The 21,611-nt window shown below is 46.1% G+C and overlaps 1 protein-coding gene and 1 long non-coding RNA gene across 3 annotated transcripts in view; one reads left to right on the top strand and one right to left on the bottom strand.

The window, feature by feature from the left end:
- Positions 1–15,046, top strand: part of VGLL4 (vestigial like family member 4) — a 66,807-nt gene extending 51,761 nt beyond the window's left edge. For both annotated transcript variants that reach the window (XM_061472961.1, XM_061472960.1), the window contains exons 3-5: positions 9,688–9,910; positions 12,944–13,064; positions 14,585–15,046. In XM_061472961.1, coding sequence (XP_061328945.1) covers positions 9,688–9,910; positions 12,944–13,064; positions 14,585–14,853 — 613 coding nt within the window. In that variant the 3' untranslated portion in view covers positions 14,854–15,046. The remainder of the gene's footprint in view (positions 1–9,687; positions 9,911–12,943; positions 13,065–14,584) is intronic.
- Positions 15,047–15,672: 626 nt separating this feature from the next.
- LOC133279355 (uncharacterized) lies at positions 15,673–17,791 on the bottom strand. The gene is made up of 2 exons (XR_009746851.1): positions 17,692–17,791; positions 15,673–15,977 (listed from the first exon to the last, which is right to left on the bottom strand). It is a non-coding gene; the product is annotated as an uncharacterized LOC133279355 (long non-coding RNA).
- Positions 17,792–21,611: the final 3,820 nt, after the last annotated feature.

Raw genomic sequence — 21,611 nt, 5'->3', positions numbered from 1 at the left:
GTTAAAGTTGAGTCATACATTCCTGTAAAAGTCCTGTCCTAAAAGGCCTTGTCTGTCAGAGCTGTTTGTGGGGTGTGTGTTGGAGCTGTTGTCTGAACCATAAGAAATGGTGTTTCATGAATCTGTTTTTTAATTAGGAACTTTTAGGGTTCATAAATCAGGATTTTAAAAAGAGGGGGAATTAAAGCACCCCCCCCCCCAAACACTTTTGCTTGTGATTTGCTTTTCTAACTGGAGTCTCCCTTAAACAAGAAGTTGTTCTGAGAGGATACTGCAGATTGCAGAATTCAGTGGTTAACTTGGGCACGTTAACTCCAAAGTGTCCTTTCAAACCTGCTACTGTTGTGGTCAGTTTGGTTATCAGCTCCTGAAAGGAGCTGTTTTACTATATTTGTATGAATAGTTGTACAAGATACGATGAAACTGTTATTGTATTTATAGTGCTTCCAGGGTTTAGGTAATTCAGATTTTATTAGTGATTACAAACAGTTTCAATACACTTTTAGTGAAATCTTTATTTTATAAAACAGCCCATGAAAAGAAATCTCATCAGCTAATGTTACATGGTGTATCTGATGGATAGAGACGATCATTTGTAAGCTTTCATGATCCAGGGCCTTTTCCCTGGGCGATTCTTTCTCATAAGAACCATTGAAGCTGGAAAAAAAAGCTCTATCATCCCATCTCCTGACAGTCTGACATGGTTAATTCCAGCACTGTGACCTTGTTTCCAGAGACTGGCTTGTGTTGTTAAAGCTCTTAGTAATAAACGTGCCATTCTCAGGTTGTTGGGATCTTTTACTTCCCCCATGATCTATTTGAAGAAAGTGATTCATCAGCTTCTCTACCATGAGATTCTACTCGATGCAGTCTTTCAGGTGACTGAACTAAATAAACTCATGTAAACTTTTGAGAGCCTGAGGATCACAGATTGACTGAAGCTGGTACTTGCTGTAACACAAATAGTTCCATGTCAAGCACTGGGTGAGGAATGAAAGTATTTTTCCAAATAATGTGGAAAATATTGTAAGGAATAATGCAGAAAATACAGTGAGAAAATGTAACAGCCGTTTTTTATTTCCTCTAACAGTTCTGCACAGTTTCACCATTGAGTTTCACCACCTTCAACTTTTCCCAGAGCCTACAGAACAGCCTGATGTCCCCTGGCGATATTGAGCACGCATGTATGTGGTGAATCTTGTTCCACTAGGACATGCCCTGCTGCTGTCTGCATTTTATGTATGAGCTTTCTCCTGACATTGGCCCATAGTTTTCTCTGTGTGATCATAAATAGTTCTTACAGTATTTTCCAGTGACTCAGTAGAAAAGGTTTGTTGCATGCGCCAAGTATGACTTCAAAAGGATGTTAATATGGCTGAGTTATAAAAGCTGCATGTGACCCAGCACATGAATTGGTAGAATGGAAGAGGAAATGTCTGCCAGAGGTGTTTGGGTGGGCGCTGCAGTTAGGTACAAGTTAATCATCTTACAGCTACGTCTGAATCTTTCCAGTAACCCCCCTGACCTTCCAGCTGCCTTCATGGAAGACTCTGCGCTTCCCTTGTACTGTCAGATTTTCCTCCTTGTTAGAAACTTTCCCTAAAGTTTGGAGTGTCCCTTTAACCTCATTTTCTGTATCGTTTGCTTTTCTGGATGTTTTTCCCCTCCGAGCCATTCCAAGTGCCTTTCATACTTGAAACAGTTCATGCTTCTGCAGGGATACATTTAGTTTCCATTCCAGCGGTGAGTTGCCATTCTAGATGATGTTCTGTTTGTTTCAGTATAGGCAGTAGCCTTACTTGCTCTCCAGATGTGGACGTTGGCAGGCTCTGCTGTTTCACTGGCTTCATTTGACTTTCTCAGAATAAGACTTTTGTGCCTTCAAGTGCCCATATATGATGTTGACTTCTGCACAGTTTACCTTTGCGCTAGAAATGAAACCTTAGTTCTTGTTCCTAACTGGCAGCCATAGCATTGAGTTTCTGGTGTGTGCTGACGCGTCTGACTTTTACAGTTTTACTGAAACTCTCTCGCAAAAAGGGGCTCTCTGGAACAGTAGCACCAGCACCTTCTAAAGGCAGACCATATCCTGTGCTGCAGCTGAAAAGCTCGCATCTCCTGCCTTTTGGTTTTCACAGTTGGTAGAAATAGTTTTTCATGTCTGTGTTTTTCTAGTGTGTTGTGCTGGTTTTCCCAAAGGCCACTGTTGCTCTTTTGAGAGTTACGGGTAGGAGGCTGGATCAGGCAGATCTTCAGCGTTTGGTCACTTCTGTCTCCTTTCCAAGATGGGTGCTGTTCCTGCTCTTAAACAGTAGGTAGAAGAGGGAGGCCAGTGGTGCTGCATTGCAGGTCAGAGGACCAGAAGGTTTCGTTTCTTTGCCTAATGCAACTGGCAGGAGCCTGAATATTTTTTGTCCTCAGTCTTTGAAAACTAAATCCGAGCTGATGGGAGTTGTACTGAGCTTGGTGTCCACCTAGATACAGTTAAACACAACTTTGAAGGGATGAAATGGGCTTTTTTACCCTTTAGAAACCAGGGTGCATTTTAGGAAACTTGTATAATTACTGCAGTGTCCAGTTGTACCAGGTCACTTGTTACTGTGGTAATACTGAAATGCTGGAGCTTTCTCTTGTTCTAGCTCTACTTTTGAGCCATTAGTGATTTATTTTCTTTTCCTAACAGGCTAATTCATATTTCCAGCTGCCTCAGCAGAATCAATGAGATCACTCAGGGTTTCACATCTTCCCCACGTATTTACTACATGTTAAAATTGAGTTATTTCCATCTCAGGTATGGCCTCACATAAAACCTCTTCAAAATATTCAAGGGCTTTAAAATCAGCCATCAGGTCTACCTCACCAATTGAGAGCTGAACCACAGGGGTAGGAGGTGGGCAAGCAGGCAGTGGAAGTGCAGGGCAGAGAAGGTGGTGGGAGAGCAGAGGTCTTAAGTTGACTTGGAGGGTCTGATTTCCCAGCTAACCTGCAGTCTGTACCTGTTGCAGGGAGGTAACTTTGCTTCTGGATTGTACACGTCTGCGTTCCAGCAGTGACATAATGTTTCAGTTAATTAATCCCAGAGTTTTCCTTAGGGACAGAATGAGTGATTGCCATTATAAAGCAACCCGTGCTACCTTTTAAACCAACCTTGTGAGTGCCGGAGCAGACACAGCCAAACACTAAACAAACACCCTGTGAGAAAAATAAGTAGGATCCGAGATTGTGTAAATTGATTTTACTGTACATTAGATTTAGATTTCAGTTTTGTGGCTTTGGCTTTTGACTAAGGTCTTACATCATGCGGTTTCTCTTGCGTTCTTTCGTACTTGAGGCTATTAAGCCTTCAGGAAGGGGAGCTCTTCCGTGTCTGAGTGTGTTTGCTTGGTGCAGGCAGGCAGCAGTGGGATGCTCCTTTATGCATTTCACAGCTTAGTAGTGAAATGCATAGGTGTTTTTACTCTGTGAAATCTGCCCTCCTGGTTGGTTACATTCACAAGTAACTACCTGGTCCAAGATTTTTACCTCGAGAAATCTGGCTTTGGTGAGATAAGAAAGTCTGACCTAGGTTTGTTTATATGTAAGGTTACCCTATTTCTTGTTAGTTTGTTCTCAGCGGTTTTACTTTGACTTCTCATCTCAAAGATTGTTTCCATTGGCTGTGTCACTGAGCTGGAGGAAAATCTTTGTGAACTGAAAATTCTTAAGGATTCTGGCTAGAGAGGAGTGGAGAGGGCAGGGGAGAACAGGTACAGTTGGTGTCCATGTATGTACTTACGGCTCTGAAGGAACTGGTGTGAGTTACGGTGCTTAGTGCTCCAGACCCGGCCTGATGCTCAGGCTGAAAACTTCTAAAGAACAAAAGCTCTTTTCTGGGAAGAGTTAAGTGTGACTGTTGGTGGCTGGAGAAGCTTTGAGGCAGTGCTCAGAATCCTGCTCCTCCTTCCTTTGCTGAGCTGTTTCTAGCCTGAGGCAGAAAGTGAAGACTTTGCCACCTGCCTCTTCCCTTGTTAACCACACTTGAAAGGGGGAGAAGTGGAGGATTTTCCAGCTACAGACCTCACTTGAAGAAGGCTTTGTAGCCAGCTGGCTAACAAAGTGCTGTTCTGGGCTCCTCCGGAGCCAGTGCAGGAGGCATAGCCGCCTGGAGAAGGGCGTTAGTGGGAGATCAGTTGTCAGCTTTATCTGCACTTTGGTCTGAACACGATCTTTGGTTTGTCCAAAAGATTTCCTGCAGGGGGGAATATGCTGTACAAATAATGCTTAAATCACAGCAGTGGCAAAAAGGGAAGGGCGTTATCTTTCTCAGGAAACCTGAGAAATCAGATGGGGCAGAAGTGATTCTTGCAAAGGCAAAAATCTCTTGCAAGTTGCCTACTTGAAAGCTGTTTGGGATGGAGTACTAAGCTGTAAAAGGAAAAGGCTACTCAAAGTAACAAGGAAGTGTACAGCTAGTAAAATGGAGTGGAGAAAGGGTTCTGTATTTAGGTGGCAGCCATTCAAAGTAGACGTGGTTTGAAGAGTGTATTGGGCTGTTAGGAGGGTTTTTTTCGTGTTATGAGTCCTTCAGATAATTGGCTGACACTCAAGAGAGCAAACTGCTAATACTTGCAGGCTTTGTTTGGGGTTTCGTAGTGAATTTAGATTACTTAAATAATCCTGAGTAAGGATTTTTCTCTTTGGAAATACATATTTTGAAATATGACCTTCAATACTTGTATTCCCACCTCACAGTGACAGAATCTATGTATACAAGTAGATACTTTTGCAGGAAATGATCCCCATAATGTGGAGAAGATGTTTTCTAGTGGTGGGTTGTAAATCCTTAAGTAGTCTGTAACAAAAGCAGCTGTCTTCTTTCAGACCTAAGAGTTTGTGAATAAATAAAGTAAAATATGTTAGAATAGGTGCATTATAAAGATGCTGAAAATACTTAAACTGTATTTGAATTAGGTTACAGAGATGAAAGTCTGCTCTTAAGCAGTATTGTGCGCTGTGTATGTTTAAAGAAAACATCTAACATGGCAATTAAAAGCACTGTAAGTGGATACTTGTTCTTTCTGTGAGTGAAACACACTCCTACAGTACAACCATTCCAAGTTAGAGCTCTATTTCTGCCAAAGGGAGTGTGAAACGTCTGTGATTTCTTCACTTGGAGGTACAGTAATACTTTTGGCATCTGTTCCTTAAGGATCTGCAGGCTGGAAGTGAGTGCAAGCAAAACTGTCCCCTTCAGTGGGCCTCTTTCTTTCCCTTTTCCTTCAGCAGCTGGCAGAGCGAGCTTGTTCCTGTAGGATGAGTGTGAATTACCGCCGCTGTGTGCCAGGGAGCAGAACAGCCACATTCAGAGGTTGTACAGCAAAAACAAAATCCTCAGAACAATGCATTTGAGCTACCTTTGAACTGGCTCCTGAGGAGGGCTCAAACATGGCTTTCAATTAACAAAAGGTATTTAGAACCCCGCTGCAGGACACTTGCAGCTCTCAGTCAGGATGTGTGTGGTTTTGGTATGACATCCATCTGAGCACATGATGCTTGGTAAGTGCTGGAGCCTTGGTTATGATTCACTGGGGAGAGACATGGAAAACAATGTCTGTTTTTCAAATGCTGGAGAGAAGAAGTTAAGGTTGGAATGGTGTAGAATTTTACTAGAATAAGCCTGCAAGCAGCTTGCCTGCCCCTGTCAGCAGGGAAGGAAGGGTGGTAGGCATGGCTGAGGTGACTGTCCCAGTGCCTGGGCTCGGTGGCTCTCACCACTGTGAATAGAGGGCACTGACATCTGCACCACAGGAGATGGAGTCCAGAGTCACACATGCTGATCTTTAGGGCAGCGTGGAGCTGGGGGATGGTAATGCTGTTTGGACAGCTGGATTTATTTGTAGCATGTATTTTTAAGTGATTTTTTTCAAACATGGTCAGAAATCCTTCTTTGTAATTTTCTGCTCTTGTGTTTGAACGAAGAGATGCCTCTGCCCTTGTTCAGTGCGGGGGGATTTGTTAAGCTAACTGACTTTAGTGAAATGCAGTTCTCTTCAAGCAGGCTGTTTTGATTGCCCCTTCAGGCAGAGCATCTGAGATAAAAACAAGAATGGCTTCTCTCAAGTATGGTAATAATATTAATAATACTGTAGCAAACCTTCGGTTTCTAATCTAAAACTGGTTTTGAAGTTGTCTTTTCAACTGAAATTATTGAATAACGTGAGACTGCTAACTATAAATAATTTTCTGCCCAATTGTTTTACGAGTGGAGTCAGATGCCTGTAGGATTTGCTATTTATATTTCAACAGGAGGGACTCAGAAGTGCTGGTGTGTTTTCACAAGGACAGAGCTATCATGTTACTGTTCCACCGGTGCTGTAGCATTTTCAGCTGGGCTGATGTGGAATTGAAGCTTCAGGTGTTTCTCTTTTTTTGCCCAGACTCTGTAGGTGAAGGTAGATGGACTGAGGAGCGTTGAGGAGCGGGGTATGAACAGCTCCCTGCCCGGAAGAGGAGTTGTTCTAATTCGGGCTGAGGGAATTAACGTGCCTGCAGAAGGGGCTGGGGTGTGGTGTGCTGAGATTGCTGAGAGCTTCCTAAGTCTGGGTATCTTTCGGGAAGGTCCCTGTGCTGGGCTGTGCTGCCTGGTCTCCGGCTGAGCCCGTTTCCCACTTTCCCGGTCCCTGCTTCCAAAAACCTCTGCAGAAGTTTTCTTGGGTTGTTTTGATTTTGTTTTGCTTTGCTTTGTGTTTTTTTTCCCAGCAAAACCTCCAAGTTGACCAACACATAGGGCTGTGGCTGTTTGTGTGAAGTAAGGAGCAGTGAAATAGGTGCTGTTGTGTAAGCTGGAAAATGTCTTTTGCTTGGGAATTTCAGGAGCTTTGGTCATGGCCGGTCACTTGACAGCCCTGCCCCCCCAGGAAATGCAGCCCTGAGTTGCTGAAATCCCCAGTTCTCAGGAAAAAACCCAAGCAACTGGTGTGGCTGCATTTTTTGCTTCATTTTACAGGCATTTTTGGGTGGAGGAAACCAAGTTTTTTCCTTTGAAAACTCAGCTTGTGCTCGTTAAGCCAAAATACAGTCCTGATGAGAAGGGGTTACTTTTTTCCTTTGAGGCAGTGAGAAGCAGGAATGTGCTGGAGCTGTATGTGGGTTTGCAGCCTCCAAATGGTTACTTAAATTGTAGTAGAGCAGATAATATTTAGTTGAACAGTAAGATCTTGGCTTGCAGCCACCAAAGATAACTGTGCTGCAGCAAGGAGAGGGAGTCCCCCTCTCCACAGCATTGCCTTTATCGCCTGAACAATGATTTTAGCCATGTCTTTTCATGTTGCTGTTTCCCAGGCTGTCTCGTGGCTGTTGTCCAGGTACAGACCAGCCAGCAAAGGCACACTGTGAAGTCCATCCTTGCTTCCTCAGGGGTGGTGATGGATGTTGCTGTTGTGCTCGGTGGCTGCCTCAGTGCTGTAACTCTAGATGAGGCTACTGTACTTCAAATATAGTCTGTTGTGCTGCCTCAAGTCACACATTTGCATCAGTCATTAGCTCAGAGCGCTGCAATTCTAAACGTCTTTCTTGTGAATGCTGATACTGCAGAGTAGTCTTGTGAATTGAAATGGGACCAGCGCTGGCAGGAGAGGGAAATGTAGCACTGTGAGAATGTTATTTCCTAGTGGTTTGTGTGCTGCTCTTTTGTGCCTGAATCTGGCCTGCAAAGGAGGATTCAGGAAACACATGATGTTCAGAGAACCTCTTGAGCACCAGCTGTGAAACTTTAAAGGTTAGTTTTTATGGTCGATGCTGCTGATCAGCAGCTCCTGATTTGTCATGAGTTAAGAGGGACAAGGGATGCAAGGGAGGAGGCAGAGCTGGGGGATCTGAACAGTTATGTATTGTATTATTCTATTGACTGTTCCCTCCTAAGGACATCGAGGGGATTTGGCAGAGAGAATGAGCTGTGTCCTGAAGTCACTGGTTGCCTGGCATCGTATTAACCCTAACTTCCACCGTGCCAATTGAGTTTTGGTTCGGGCAGCAATAGCAGATCTCTGTACAACCAAGTGACTGCTGAGCAAGCTGGGGAATAGCTGATTAGTTCAGCAAACGTCCTGTTCGTGAATGCAGCCAAGATCTGGACCCTCACCTCAAGAAAGATTGAGGTGATAGAGTGAGCTTCTCTAGCTCTAACACAGGTGGGGCCACAGGGATGACAAAGGTGTGGGAACAGTTTGTACCTGAAGGAAGTATTACCTGGGAGAAAAAGGGTTGTTGGACAGAGATGGACTCAGGAGGGGTGTGAAGATGATCAGCAGGGAGCCATGGCTTTGCCTCTCCTCATACAAGAAGGAGGTGACAGCAGAGCACGTCAGTAGATTTCACGTTTAAAAGAAACAAAAACAACCTGTGAAGAAAAGGTACCCAACAAGTGTGTAGTTTAAATGGAAGAATCCATTGCCACTGGATGCTGTCAAAGCTCATGGTTTATGTGGTCTCCAAAGGCGCTTAAACAAATGCTGTGCAACTTGATGAGCACCCTGACTCCTGGGGCACTCCTGCAGGTTTTTCCTGTAGCATTTTGGTTGGTAAAGCTTCGGGGTTCCTCCTTTCCCTCTGCTGGCAGGGCTTTGGCTTCTGTTCCTTTTCCCCTCAGCTGTCAGCCTGCCTTCTTGATGCTTTCCCTGATGTTGCAATAGGCAGGGGCTTCTTGGAGTTGTAGTTTACTTCAATATTGAATACTCTTCATAGATCTTCATTTCTAGTACTATGGAAAACGCTTCTCTGTTCCTTTTCTCTCTCTGCCTAATACTCATCAGAGCATTTGTAAAGATTGCTCCTGCATATTAATATATGCTTAAAAAGTGGGGGAAATACCTTGGATTTTACCCACTTACACACAGGACACGTCCCTCTTGCTTCAAGAACCTTCTGAAGACAGAAATTCTATGTTGCATAGAAGCAGCCTTCTCCTCCAGTGCTTTCCTGTGTGAAAGATGGACTGGGTTTGCTCTGTGGCACTGAGGCACTGGGTGCTGCAGCACATGAACCCCTCAGTGCTGTATGTCTGTGGCTCACTGCTTTGCCTTTCATGTGTGGAAACTGAGATGTCTCACACATAAGCCCCACATCAGTATTATTTTAATTGCAGTGAGTGATAGGCTAATGATGCGAGGACATTTACTGAGATTTATTGTTCAGTAGTAGTTTGAAATGATTCTTTTTAAAGAATGGCTTAATCCAGTGATTCTGGGAAAAGTGCAGTTTAGCTTTTCCTTCCTTTTCTGCTGTGAAAATCCTGCTTCCTGCTGTGACTCGCTGTGTTTTGCTCACAGCCATGGCTTTTGAGGAAAACAGACTTTGCATGGGCTTAATAATGCTTAGAGAATATTGCAGTGTCAGGAGACAGAGTGGGATTAATAGTATGTGAAATGAGGAGGTGTCTGATCTTAACAGAAGTGTTACTTAAACTCAGTGCATTTAGCTAAGGATCTGAAGGAATTCCAGGCTGAAGAAAACTGTTGGCTGCCAGAGCTTGCAGATGCAAACCACTGGCTGGATAGAGCAGGGGTACCTCACAGAGGGGTTCGCTGCCCTCCCCACAGGCCCAGCAGAATGCATTGCCTCCTGCCTCTTGAAGGGATTCAGTGTTGTGTACCCCGCTCTAGCTTGTAACCATAGTGAGTCCTTTGATCTTGTTTTTCTTTCTTGCCTTAGAAACAAGACTGCCAATGGAGACTTTCGGAAGGAGCACAGAGAGAGGAGTCGCAGCCCCATAGAGAGGGCTGCTGCCCCGACAATGAGCCTTCATGCCAATCACATGTATGCCTCAATCCCAAGCTTGACCATGGATCAACCTCTAGCACTGACCAAAAACAGCATGGATGCAACCCGGACAGTTGGCATCACACCTACACTGACTTCTGTGGAACGGCAGCAGGTACTGGCTTCTAGTTGACAAGCAGCTGTGGGTGGTTGTATGAATCCTTGCTGTAGACACAGTGAGGACTGCGCGGGTGTAAGCAGAACATATTGCGAGTTACAGTAGGTAGGCAATGCTAGTCTTCAGACAAAAAGTGTTTTAAAAATGCACAGGGAATGTCCCAGCTCATTGTGTTGGATGTGAGGTGTGTCAGTGTCACACGCTGACACACCTTTCTCTGATGCTCTGCTAAGCTTGTGAATGCTGCTTTAGCTGGGAATGCAAAGTCTGTGGTTGGACAGAGCTCCAGTGCCTGCTAGGCAGTAACCGATGCAGCTTGCAGGTAAAGCAGGTATTCACTTGATCTCCTCTTGGGACTGCTGAAGAAGAGTTGTGAGACAGAAAGGGCATCGCAGAGAATTTGTCACTGAATTTTCCAGGTGAAAGAAGCTGGAAAGACCTTGGTTGGTTTAGCCAGCCATAAGCATTCATTGTGTTGTTCAGAGCAGTGTAGTTTCGCTCTTCCGCAGTGACTTTTCCTAAAGTAATTCTTTTCTATTATCATTTATTTCCATATGCTGCAGTGTTCTGGTTTGGTTTTGGCTGGTGGTTTGGTTTTTGGCTTGCCATCTTGTATGTTGTGTTTTTCTCCAGAACTGCTGAAGATGAGCTATCTCTATGCAGGTTAGACAGTAATAGTTTCCTTCTGTCATACTTGCTTTTATCCCAAGTGAAGAGACAAAGCAAGACAACCGAGTTGTGATGAGCTACAGTGTTGAGAAATCAAACTAGCCCAAGCTCTTCCTTCCTGCCTTCTTCCCTCCCCTGCTGTGATGCCCTGCAGAGGGTAAACACTTGGAGCAGATACTGTTTCAGAGGCTGGGGTTTCATATACAATGTATGAGAGCTGCTCTTCACCGGAGCTGTGCGCTTTACACCTGCTGTGTGGGTTTTCACAGGGGTTGCCTGTGTACACTTGTCTCTCCCATTTTGCTTTCCCAAAAGGCCGAGCTCTGCACTAGTGTGGCTGCTCTCTTGCATCACTTGGCACACAGGTTGCAGAGCTATTGTTCTGTGCAGAACAGCTCCTCTTTGCTCTCAGTGTTGGGTGGTAACAGAGGAGGAAGGGCCTCACTGCCGCTGACGACACTGGTGCCCTTTGGGCAGTGTCCAGAGCAGCCACCACCTCTGACACCAGCCTCTTGGGGTGTTTGACTTGGGCCCATTCCTGGTGCCCGTTACCAGCTTCCTCTCTTGTTACCTTTGACATTTTGATCTAGGTTACAATCTGTTTTCTTGGAAAATTGGATGTTGAGGTTAGACCTTGCTAAGAGCACATTGTAGAAATCATCCAGAGCCAAAAGTGTATTGGAAAACCCAGCAGAAACCCAGGTTTGACAATTTGTTCTTTTGTTGGGTTTGGATTTATTTATTTATTTATTTACACCTCAGTATGTTCAATGGGATTTTTATCTTGCCCTCTTTCTAATAAAGAGGTGGGAAAAACTACCTTTGTATTTCAGCTGCTGTAGTCACTGTCACTAAATTCTCAGCTTTTCTCAGTATTCTCATCTAAATCTGTGTGGTCTGCTCCGTGCTCCTGTACACACAGACCTACACATGCCTTATCCTGCCTTGCAGATCCTCTGTGGTGTTGGGATCCTTGCTCGCTTCCGAACGTGCATCCTTGTTTGCTGCCTCACTCTGTCTCCACTTCCCACCTCTTGGATGTCTAAAATACTCCTTTAAAAAGAGAGCAGCATATATACATTTTGCTTCATAGATGTGCAAAGTCTTGGTCCCTAAAAAGAAAACAAATGCTTCGGGAAGAATCGAGTAATTCTTCATTTACATTTTGTACTTTGCTGCAGTGCAGTAAGATGTGAACGGCGTCATTCCTGTTGTGTCCGTGCAGTGTTAAACCTTCCCTTCCAGACTCTCACTTTGGCCTTGCTCTTACTCTGTACACTAAAGTACCACTACACAATGAAAACTCTTTCCTTCCTCATTGACTGTATGTGGTGGTAGGTAAAGCAGTGATTCTTGTGGGCTTGCTGCACACAAGATGGACAGGAAATTAAAACTGTGTTAATTACAGCAATTCAGTTAATCCTTTGGACACTTACCAGTGAACTTGCATTGGCTGGAGCAAAATGGACTCCTTGCACCATAAAATAGACCAAAGATGCAAAGCAAAAATATTCTAATCCCCTTCATTTCCCTTCAGCCACTTGAAAGACTCGGACATTCTTCCTCCTTAGGCCTTGTTTCAATGCAACATCTACATAGTGAACAAGTATAAGAAGAGTGTTTTACCATTACACTGTGCAGAGTATCCGTTGCAGAATTCAGGTTATGGGATGAACGCTTTGGGGAGTTTGCATATGTTGAGAATGAAGAAGGGTGATGCATTAAGCAGCACTAGAAAAGCAGATTAATTATAACAGGAAAGTATTTGTGGTCAAGGCTCACTCAGGTGCTCTTTATAATTTAATCTTATGGGCTTATATTTTGTGCCCAGAGTAGGGAGTACAGGATCAGCCAGGCTGGGAAGAGTGAGCTCCTGAAGGAAAAATGGTGCCATCAAAAACTGAGTAACACTAAGGAGGCAAATACCTGCAACCTGTGTAAAGCCTGGCCGAGTCTTGGGATCACAGGGATCTGTGGCACCGGAATGGAACAAGCGTACACTGTGTTGACATTTAGTTCTATGTATGTAATGTTGTCTGTGAAGTTGAAACAGTTGCTGTAAAATCACTTCAGTGCTTTTAATTATTTGCTTTTACACTGCACTTTTTGTGTAGGGCTGCTTGTCACTTAAATATCTAAGAACCGTGATGGAAGTGCACTGTAGTGGTTTTTTAATCAGGCAAAGAAACAACAGCCAAGTATTTTGGGGTTTAATGCTCGTTACTGAATTGGATGGTTTATGGGTTATTTCACTGCTGGGATTCTGTTCAGTGCCTGCACTCTCAAGTGCTGCTGCAGTGAACTGCTGCTGCTACAGCTTTGGCTGACAGTGACTGACAGTTTCTCTCTTGTCCCCCTCAGAACCGTCCCTCGGTGATCACCTGCGCTTCCGCCAACAACCGCAACTGCAACCTGTCCCACTGCCCCATCGCGCACAGCGGCTGTGCCTCCGCCGTGCCCCCGTACCGGAGGCCCGCCAGCAGTAAGTGTGCACCCTGCGCTGCCCCTTGCACCCTGGGAGAGCAGCACAGCCGTGTTACCCTCCGCCCAGTGCAGGCACTGATGTATTAACAAACAGGGACAAAAGGAGGTGAAACAACAGCCACCTCTCTGCAGGCTTCGTAGCCGCCGGTCCCGTGCCACAGTGGAGGTACCAGTTCAGAGTTGGGGAGAGAGGGGTTCGTTCTTGTTCTGAAAAGCTGCTTTAAACAAACACACACCCCACACAAACAAGTCCTTAGTTACTGTCTAATGGACAGCAGATCCAGCCACGCTGTCATTTGAGGTGCTGCAGTTTCTCCGCTCCTTCAGGAGTCAGTAGATTGAACTGCAGTCACAAAAACCTCTTCCTGAAGGTACAGATACTCTTCCGAAGTAAATACCCTCCACGTCTGTCTGTGTGGGTAGCGCACATTGCTGTAGAGGGCAGCTGCTCCCAGGCAGGGAGCGTCAGCTTTCTGCCTCCTGTACACCAGCAAGACAGAGGTAGGGCCCTTGAATTCCACAGTGGGGGGGTGCGTGTGTGGTTGTTACTCAAAGAAGATCCCTGTATTGTTGAAACCCGGAATTAACAACTGAGGCGGGACCCTGGAGGAGACCTTCACTAGTGTGAAGGACCTGAGAGGACACAAGTTTGCTAGAAACCTGCTGGTATTTGTCCAAGGTGAGCTCCCTCTTCGAGCCCCAGCTGTATTTACATGGGCTCTGCAGCAGTGGTGGACGTTGTCAGAGGATACTTGTCTCATGTCGCTTGAACAGGTCTTGGGGGCAATGCTCCGGTGTATTTTGGGATCAGTCAAGCCTGTCTGTGGCACTAAGGGCAGTCGCGTGGATCCTGCCAGTTTGAAGGGGACTTTAAAGATGAATCTCATGTAGACACAGACGATGTTTCTAAAGCATAAAACTGCAGCTCTCTCACATGGAGCCTGAAGAATTAACTACTATTGTTGCGCAAACCCTGTTTTTAAGGTTCTTTGTTTCTCTTGCGATACTATGATGCTGTTTTAATGCTTGCAGTACCTAATGCAGAGGTAGTGAATCAGTCAGCTTTCAGACTGGCTCTCAGCACAAAGCACGTAGAGGAAGATGATACCCTGAAATCAGCGTTTGGCACAGTGTAATTTAGAATGAGGTCTCCCCACATCCAGCTGGTATCAGCAGGCTTGGGAGCTGATTTTAAAGAACTGCTTCCATCTTTAATTCTGTTTAAGTCTAAATAGGACTTCTATGGGATTGTTTGGGAGAGCGTTTCCATAGAACAAGAACTGTAGTCGTCACTAGCCTGAGGAAGAACTAAAATTGTATAGAAAACGCTTAACAGCTGCAGGTTGCAGAAATACAAAGATATGTAACTCCATTTATTACTTTTCTTCATTGTAACCCCTTCCATCTACTCCCCCCATTCACCAACAGCTCTGTACTGCTGTAAGGTCTTGCTTTATGCTGAGGAAAACGGGATTCTGCCCTGAAATAACACACTCTCTGCCTCCTTTCCCTGTGCAGCTACCACTGCCTGCGACCCGGTGGTGGAAGAGCACTTCCGCCGAAGCCTTGGCAAGAATTACAAGGAGCCTGAGCCAGTGGCAAACTCCGTGTCCATCACAGGATCGGTCGATGACCACTTTGCCAAAGCACTTGGGGATACGTGGCTGCAGATCAAAGCTGCGAAGGACGGCGTCTCGAGCAGCCCCGAGTCCGCGTCGCGGCGGGGCCAGGCTTCCCCCTCCTCTCACATGGTCAATCATAATCACTCGCCCTCGGTGGTCTCCTGAGGAGGGGACCGGGACCCTTGTGAATTTGCATGGTTTGACTGAGCTTTGAACAGTGCTTACGGTAGTGTCGGGGAAGGGAGGTTAGTTTTGAACACATGTTTTGTGTACTCACTTTGTTTGTGAAAGGGTGCCCTTAAAGATGATAGCAGGAACTATTTCATAACGATTCATCTGATGTAGCATCCTTTTTTCCTGCCTCAATTACCAAAGAAACCTCTGATGCAAATCTGCTGCCCCTTAAAAAAAACTAATGCACGCTAATCCACAAAAGCCATCACACTTAGTTGGTTGACCCAAGTGCTTTCTGCTTTTATTAGCTTCTTGAAACTAGATTTGTCTGGTTTGCTTACATTGCTTTGGGGTTTTTTGTTTCGTTTTGGTTCTTTTTCCCTCTGTGAAGTAACGTTGTATGTATATACTTGAAAAGAACTGTCATGTATGATTTGCACTATTGGAGGAGGACTGAAGTTGCATAGCAACTTTCTGGAAGACGCTAATATTTTGAGGGCAAACTGCTGAAAAAAGGGTTTAAGGATGACATTTCTATCAGTTTGATTTATTTTTTTCTTAAAGCAAAACAGCTTTGGAAGGGGAAGTCTCATACAGGTTATAGGTCTTTCTCTCTTTAGATTTCAGGTGCTTAGTGCTTGCAACTGGACTGCATAATTTACAGAACACGGGCATTTTTTCCTAAACACTGCAGTTTGCTAGAGTAGAGCTGAGGTCGGAGGGTTCAATAGTGCTTAACGATGCATGTTTTATGAAAAATAGCTGGTATCTATTAATGTATAGACAGTAAGAATCATAATACTTATTAGCTTTTCTTCAGAATTAGTTTATTTTTGTCAGTAACAATCCTAGATATACTTACTGCTGGTACAGTTGTACTCTATGATATTTGTATTTGATATTCACTTTAGTAGCAGCCAGCAAAGAGGACAGCCTCAGGCCAGGCCTCGGACGACGCAGTCAGAGATAGATGGTGCGTGGTACAGGATGCTACAGCTTTGCGCAAGACCGAGTCATTGTTCCTGTCTGCTTAACCAGGGATTTGCTTCCTGACCCCAAGTCTGTGTAATCCACCTTGAACCAGCTGCAGAAACGGTTACCGTGACGTACCTTGGCTGGACAACAGATTGTTACAGTTTGTGAAATATGATCTTTTAGGGTTTTTTTAAGCTTCTCCATAAGCCTATGCCAAGTTGCAGCATACATTCCTCCAGTAGAGAACTTTATACAGGTATTACTGCGTTTATTATCATTTGCTATATTAATAGCTACTAACTAGAAAGTAGGCGATAGAGGCAGGCGTAAACCCACAGCTGGGCTAGTAAAGAGCTTTTCTTCTTGTTATGTGTAACTGCTCTCCCCCAGACATTCCATCTTCCCAGTACAGTTGCAACTAGGGCTTTGTTTTTCTACTGGGTTACCTGAAACAATTGGTTCAGTGTAGAAGGTTAGAACTAGCTGGAAGATGAACTACGTGTGATGTATTCTGGACTACGTTACAGTATTTGGGTCCATTGTGGCTTTTACTTCTGTGTTTTTGTTTTCTTTTTTAAGCTATTTAATTTGGAAGGATCGGGAGATTGGCTCTTGCTCTGGTTGAGAAGGTGGCTGCTCAATTCTCTTTAACAAATGAAACCCCCACCACCTAAGCCCCCCAGTTTGACACATTTCACTACCATCCTACTGGGTAGTCAACGCTTCCTTGCTTTGGCATTCAGTACCCTACTCTCTGTAGGAAGATTGTTAAAAGAACACTTTTTTATATAGGTAACTTTAAGACCATCGTTACGCTGTGCGTAAAGAATGTACAGAGAAATTTGTAGGTATTTTTTGAGGAACAATTAATTTGTTAATGATATGTAGCTATTTAATTTTTCCCTTTCCTTTATTGTAATCATTCTTTTTTGTTTGGAGAAAAAAGTTGATCTTTTTTTTTTTTTGTTGTAGATTTGTCTGTAATACAGTAAAAGTGCAGGAACACAGTTATTCTATGAGAACACTGCATTAGCATTAATAGCCACTAGTTTGTTATTGCTACAGGCTACTGAGCATCGTAACATTAAATACTAATGCTGTAGATTGACTCTGTGGAAAATGTGACTCCTATATTTCTTTGTAAACACAAATGAGATGATGTTTCTAAAGCTAATGTTTTCAATAAGAGCTGTTTTACAAGGTTACATTTACTTATCTGAGATAGGTAAATGGATTTGAGGGCAATAAAGACGTAATGCGATCTGTCCGGTAAACCATGTATTAGACACAATAATGTCCTGAGAGCCAAAGGGGGGGTGGGGGGGGGGGGGGGGGTGTGTGGAAGGAAACTAAACCGCAGTCACTGCCGTGCGCGGTGGTGGTTCCCTCAGAGAGCCGGGTCACCTACAGCTGCGTCTGGCAGACTCTGTGTTTGTAAATGTGTAAAATAGGTCTCTCTCCCGCGGCCGCATCCCACCGGGACTGGGGCGGGAAGAGACAGCTGTTTGGTTTTGTTTTGTTTTGGGGTTTTTTTGTACTTAAAAGTAGCCTTAAAGAACAATAAAAGTGCTCTTAAATCACCGCGCGTCCGCCTCCGTGCTGCGGGCTGGGGCTGGGGGGGGGTCAGGGACCAGGGAAGCCGGTTCCTGCACCACTCATCAGACACCAGTGTCCTCATCTTGTTCTGTCCCTCTTCGAGCTCCATCCCGAGGACAGGAACTCTTCCCTGCTGGAGGCAGCTGTATTTCCAAGGTAGAAATCCAGGGGCTTGTGCTTCCGGTGAGTGTTTTCCATTCATTCATTTGACTGGAAATGGTTAATCCTTAAAAACAAAATCCTTAAAATCCTGATTACCTGATTTTGAGGAAGTTTGGTTAACCATGCGCAAGCCTTCAGAGGAACTTCAAGTGAATGTAGGAGAGCAGTCTCTGGAATTAGAGGAGGAGACCCTAAACCAAGGAGACACAAAGTACTGTTGTATAAAAGCCAGGTAGGGGTAATGGATTTCAGTGTCACTGGAAGAGGTGAGACTGTTCCAGTCAGTGGCTGGGTTTAGGAGGTCCCATTAGGACACATCCAGCATGATGAGTTTAACACAGCTACGACGCAGCCGTCTCCCCATGTCCATGGACAGCAGCTAAATACACACTTCAAGAGCCCTTGGGAGGGAGGCTGGTGACACAGAGCCTCCCAGTCTGCTTCCTGATGGGAGCTGGCTTCCTGTTAGGAAAACGCATCCCTGCACCAACATTTTGGGGCCTACGTGAAGCAGGACCAGCAGCATGGCTGCCTTTCAGGTCAGTAACTTACCGTGCTCTGTTCTCTATGTGATAAAGGTTAAAAGACACATTTTTCTGCCACATAATCTTTCTCATTAGCAGTAATGTTACACAAAGGGTGGCACCATGGCCTAGAGAAACTGGACCCTACACACATGCTTCACATGATTAGGAAGTCCTACGCTATTTGTCGTGGCTTACCTTCTCCTGTGACCTAAACAAAAGGTAACTCCCCATTGTGCATCCGTACCCTCACCCCTACGCATACACACAGACCACATTATTTGTGTTAATTCCATTCAAAGCAGGGGTTTAGTTTAGAAACCAGACCTGACATCACAAATATGCTGGGGATGGAGTTCACATCTTTCTGCATCGTTCAGCAGTGCATCCATTGCTCCTGGATGCAGTTTCTATGTATTTCATTTTAGCTGTGTACAGCTATACATTTCTATGTATCACATTGTAGCTGTGAACATGAACCTCACACACAAACACAGACAGTGATGGCTTGACGCAACAGGAGTGTACATCTGTGTGTAGCACACGGGCAGTGCTGCTGTCTGTGTACTTGCTAAATCTGTACCAACACCAGATGTGTGCAGCACCAAGAGTGCTGCTGGTACCTGACCATAGGGAACCTTCCCATGGGATTTTCCTCACCCTGTGGGGTTGTTGGGACCTTACTTGCACAACATTTATCTCCTTTCCAACCACAGCAGCAGGCAGCAGTGAGGGGAGCTCACAGGCAGCGGGTACCACACCATGCCTGTGCTCAGTAGAGGCGCACTGGTGTCCGATGGATGTTGAGATTCCTGCCACTGCTGCAGCAAACCCTGCAAGGAACTGCTGCTGCTGCTGCATGTGAGGCAGCCACACTGACACAGCGCAGCTGACCTGTTGGACCTTACAACTGGACTGTTCACAACACTGGAAGGTGTAACCCGCTCAACACCAGAGATGGAGCCGCACAGGACGCTGTGGACATCCTGCTCCACAGGCTGTGCTGGGGCCAGTGGGGAAGAAACCAGGTCCTGCCGGGAGGCCAAAGCAGCCCGTGGTGACAGCACACCAACGCTCCCGCAGCCCTGTTCCAAAGGCCTGTGTGCAGCAGCAGTGCTGGGACGCATCCACGAGGGCTGCAGGCACGAAGCCAACCCCACACCACCGAGTTGCGTTGCTCAGCGTGATGCCCTGGCACCACGCGTCGGGAGCGTTTCAGATGCAGGTTGTGTCAGGGCTGTACTCACTGGCGCTGGCCCCCATCACCACTGTCTTTAGATCCTTCTTGAGGAAGAGTGAAGAAAGAAACCAACCAGTCTGCATCCTCCTGACACGGGAGCTTCCCCTTCCTCTAGCTCCAAGTACACTAACACGGTGTCTCCAGCTCTTCCCCCAGCAGACAGTGGTGAAGCGTGCTTTATCCTGAAGGGCCAACGACAGAAAATGCACCAATTCAGTAACTAAAATACACTGCTATAATAATTGTTAAAGCTCTCCTTCCATGGGAACATGCTGCCCCCCTCTCTGTGGAGCAGCTCTCTCAAGTGCTGTGTAGAAGAGCCAGAACAGATAAATTGCTTGGTTTTAACTGCAGCTACGTACAGCTCCACAGCAGCTGCCTTGCTCTTCGGACAAAGCTCTCCCATTTCCCCTTGGTGCTCTCCTGTCACAGCACACAAGGCCGCAGCCCTCTGCATCTCTGGTCTGTGCAAGGGAGTGCTCTGTCCCAGGGCTTTCCTAGGGTTGCTCCACCCAAGATTGGTGCTGGGAGGCTCCCGCAGGCACCGCTCCACACAAGTGACATCCAATGCACTGCAGGGCACAAGCCTCAAAAGGGAGCAGCAGACCTGGGCAGATCTCACTCACCTCTGACCGATGGCAAAGCCAGGAGTGAAACCATGCAGGTACGAGGCCTTTCCCCCGGTGCTCAGCCTTCAAACCTTTGGGACTGTGGCGAAGTCCAAGCCAAACCCTGCCCAAACGCGGACCCAGGGAGACCCTGCTGCTCCCAGTCGTTTCTGGGGAGAAGGTGAGGGGAGAGGAAGCCACTTCATCTGTGATCGGAAGCCACAGACACTGCTGCTATCTCCAGTTCTCTGATGTCACACTTTCCCTGGGGCATTTAGTAGTTCACAGCAAGCTCACGTACCTTAGGGACACCCTCAGCACCGGCTGAAAGCAGCTGCGGGAGGAGGCAGAGCCCAGCGTTGGACAGTCACTGCCGGTGGTTCAAGTGCAAGACAATGAACTAAACGTTGTATCTAATTAAAACTCCAAGGGTGAATCTGTGCCTGGACATAGAGCTGGGAGCCAGAGCACCCTGCTGCTGCGGGAAGCGCCTGTGCAGCGCTGCAGCTTCTCATTCTCAACTGCAGCTAAAAAAGCCTTCAGTCTTCCCTAAACCAGCTCTGACGGGGGGATGCACGTGCCCAGCGTGTGCCCACGGCCACCCTGGACCATCTGGGGAGGCTGGCACCAGGTCTGAATTGTGCTCAATTCTGCTGTCACACCTGAGCCTTCACAGAGACCCACGCGGAGGGGAAGGGACGTGCTGAGAGTAGAGCAGGGCCCAGCCCTCTGCATCGGGCCCATGGGACCCCTGCCACAGGCAGAGCCTTGGCTCCTTGCTGACACCCTCGGCATCCATCTACCTCACCCACAGGGTTTTCCCTCTCCTTGGAGCATCCACACCAGTGAACACGGACTTACTCTGCCACAGGACACAGAGGGACTGCAGAACGCCAGGCTCTCCCCAGGATGAGCTCCTCCTATGTGGCTCCTGCTTCCGGTGCTAGAAGTGGACCCTGTCATGCTGGAGGCAGCCCCCAGACTCATCTGACAACAGAATCCACAAGTAACATTAAATAGGAAACTCTCATGTTTTCCTTTGTGACCCAGCCATCACAGGAACCCAATCCATCAGACCACTGTGTGCTGTAGGGGTTTTATAGCTGCCAACTGCTGTATCACTTAAGCATCTCCACCTGTTGGCCTGGGATTCGTCTCAGTGGATGCTCACTCAGTGCCATGCATCAAGATTTTAACAGAGTTGGAAAAAGCAGAGTTCCTTCCTCTATAGCTTCTAAATAATGACAAAGCAGTTGCTGACTCCAAAGAAGAACCCACCTCATGACATCCACATCAGGCTGTCCCAGCTTGCAGGCTGGCCACTCACTGCTCTCTGCTGCACTGTTCACTCTGATTTCACATTTCATCTTGCTGAGCAGCAGCTTTCTTACGTGCCAAGGAGAACATCTGTCTTCTCTCCATCACAAAGGCAGACGTGAAGGCAGCTGCCAACATGAAGCTGTGTCAGCCGCGGGCCTGCTACATTTAACAGTCAAAAAGCTGCTTATCTCAAGACTGTTTACTCAGTTCTCAGCCTAAACCCAGCCTTTCACCCAGAAACGCTGGGTTGGGTTGGTTGGATTTTTGGAGGGGGAAGTGGGGACGACAATAACGGAAAGAACTAAGAGAGATGAAAGCAATGGC

Source organism: Pezoporus flaviventris, unplaced genomic scaffold, assembly GCF_033815535.1.
Source record: "Pezoporus flaviventris isolate CSIRO_AGI_PZ_B2104156 unplaced genomic scaffold, CSIRO_AGI_Pfla_v1 ptg000073l, whole genome shotgun sequence".
Classification (NCBI taxonomy): Eukaryota; Metazoa; Chordata; class Aves; order Psittaciformes; family Psittacidae; genus Pezoporus; species Pezoporus flaviventris.
Note: the sequence above shows the minus strand (reverse complement) of the source record. Positions and strands in the feature narration are given on the sequence as shown.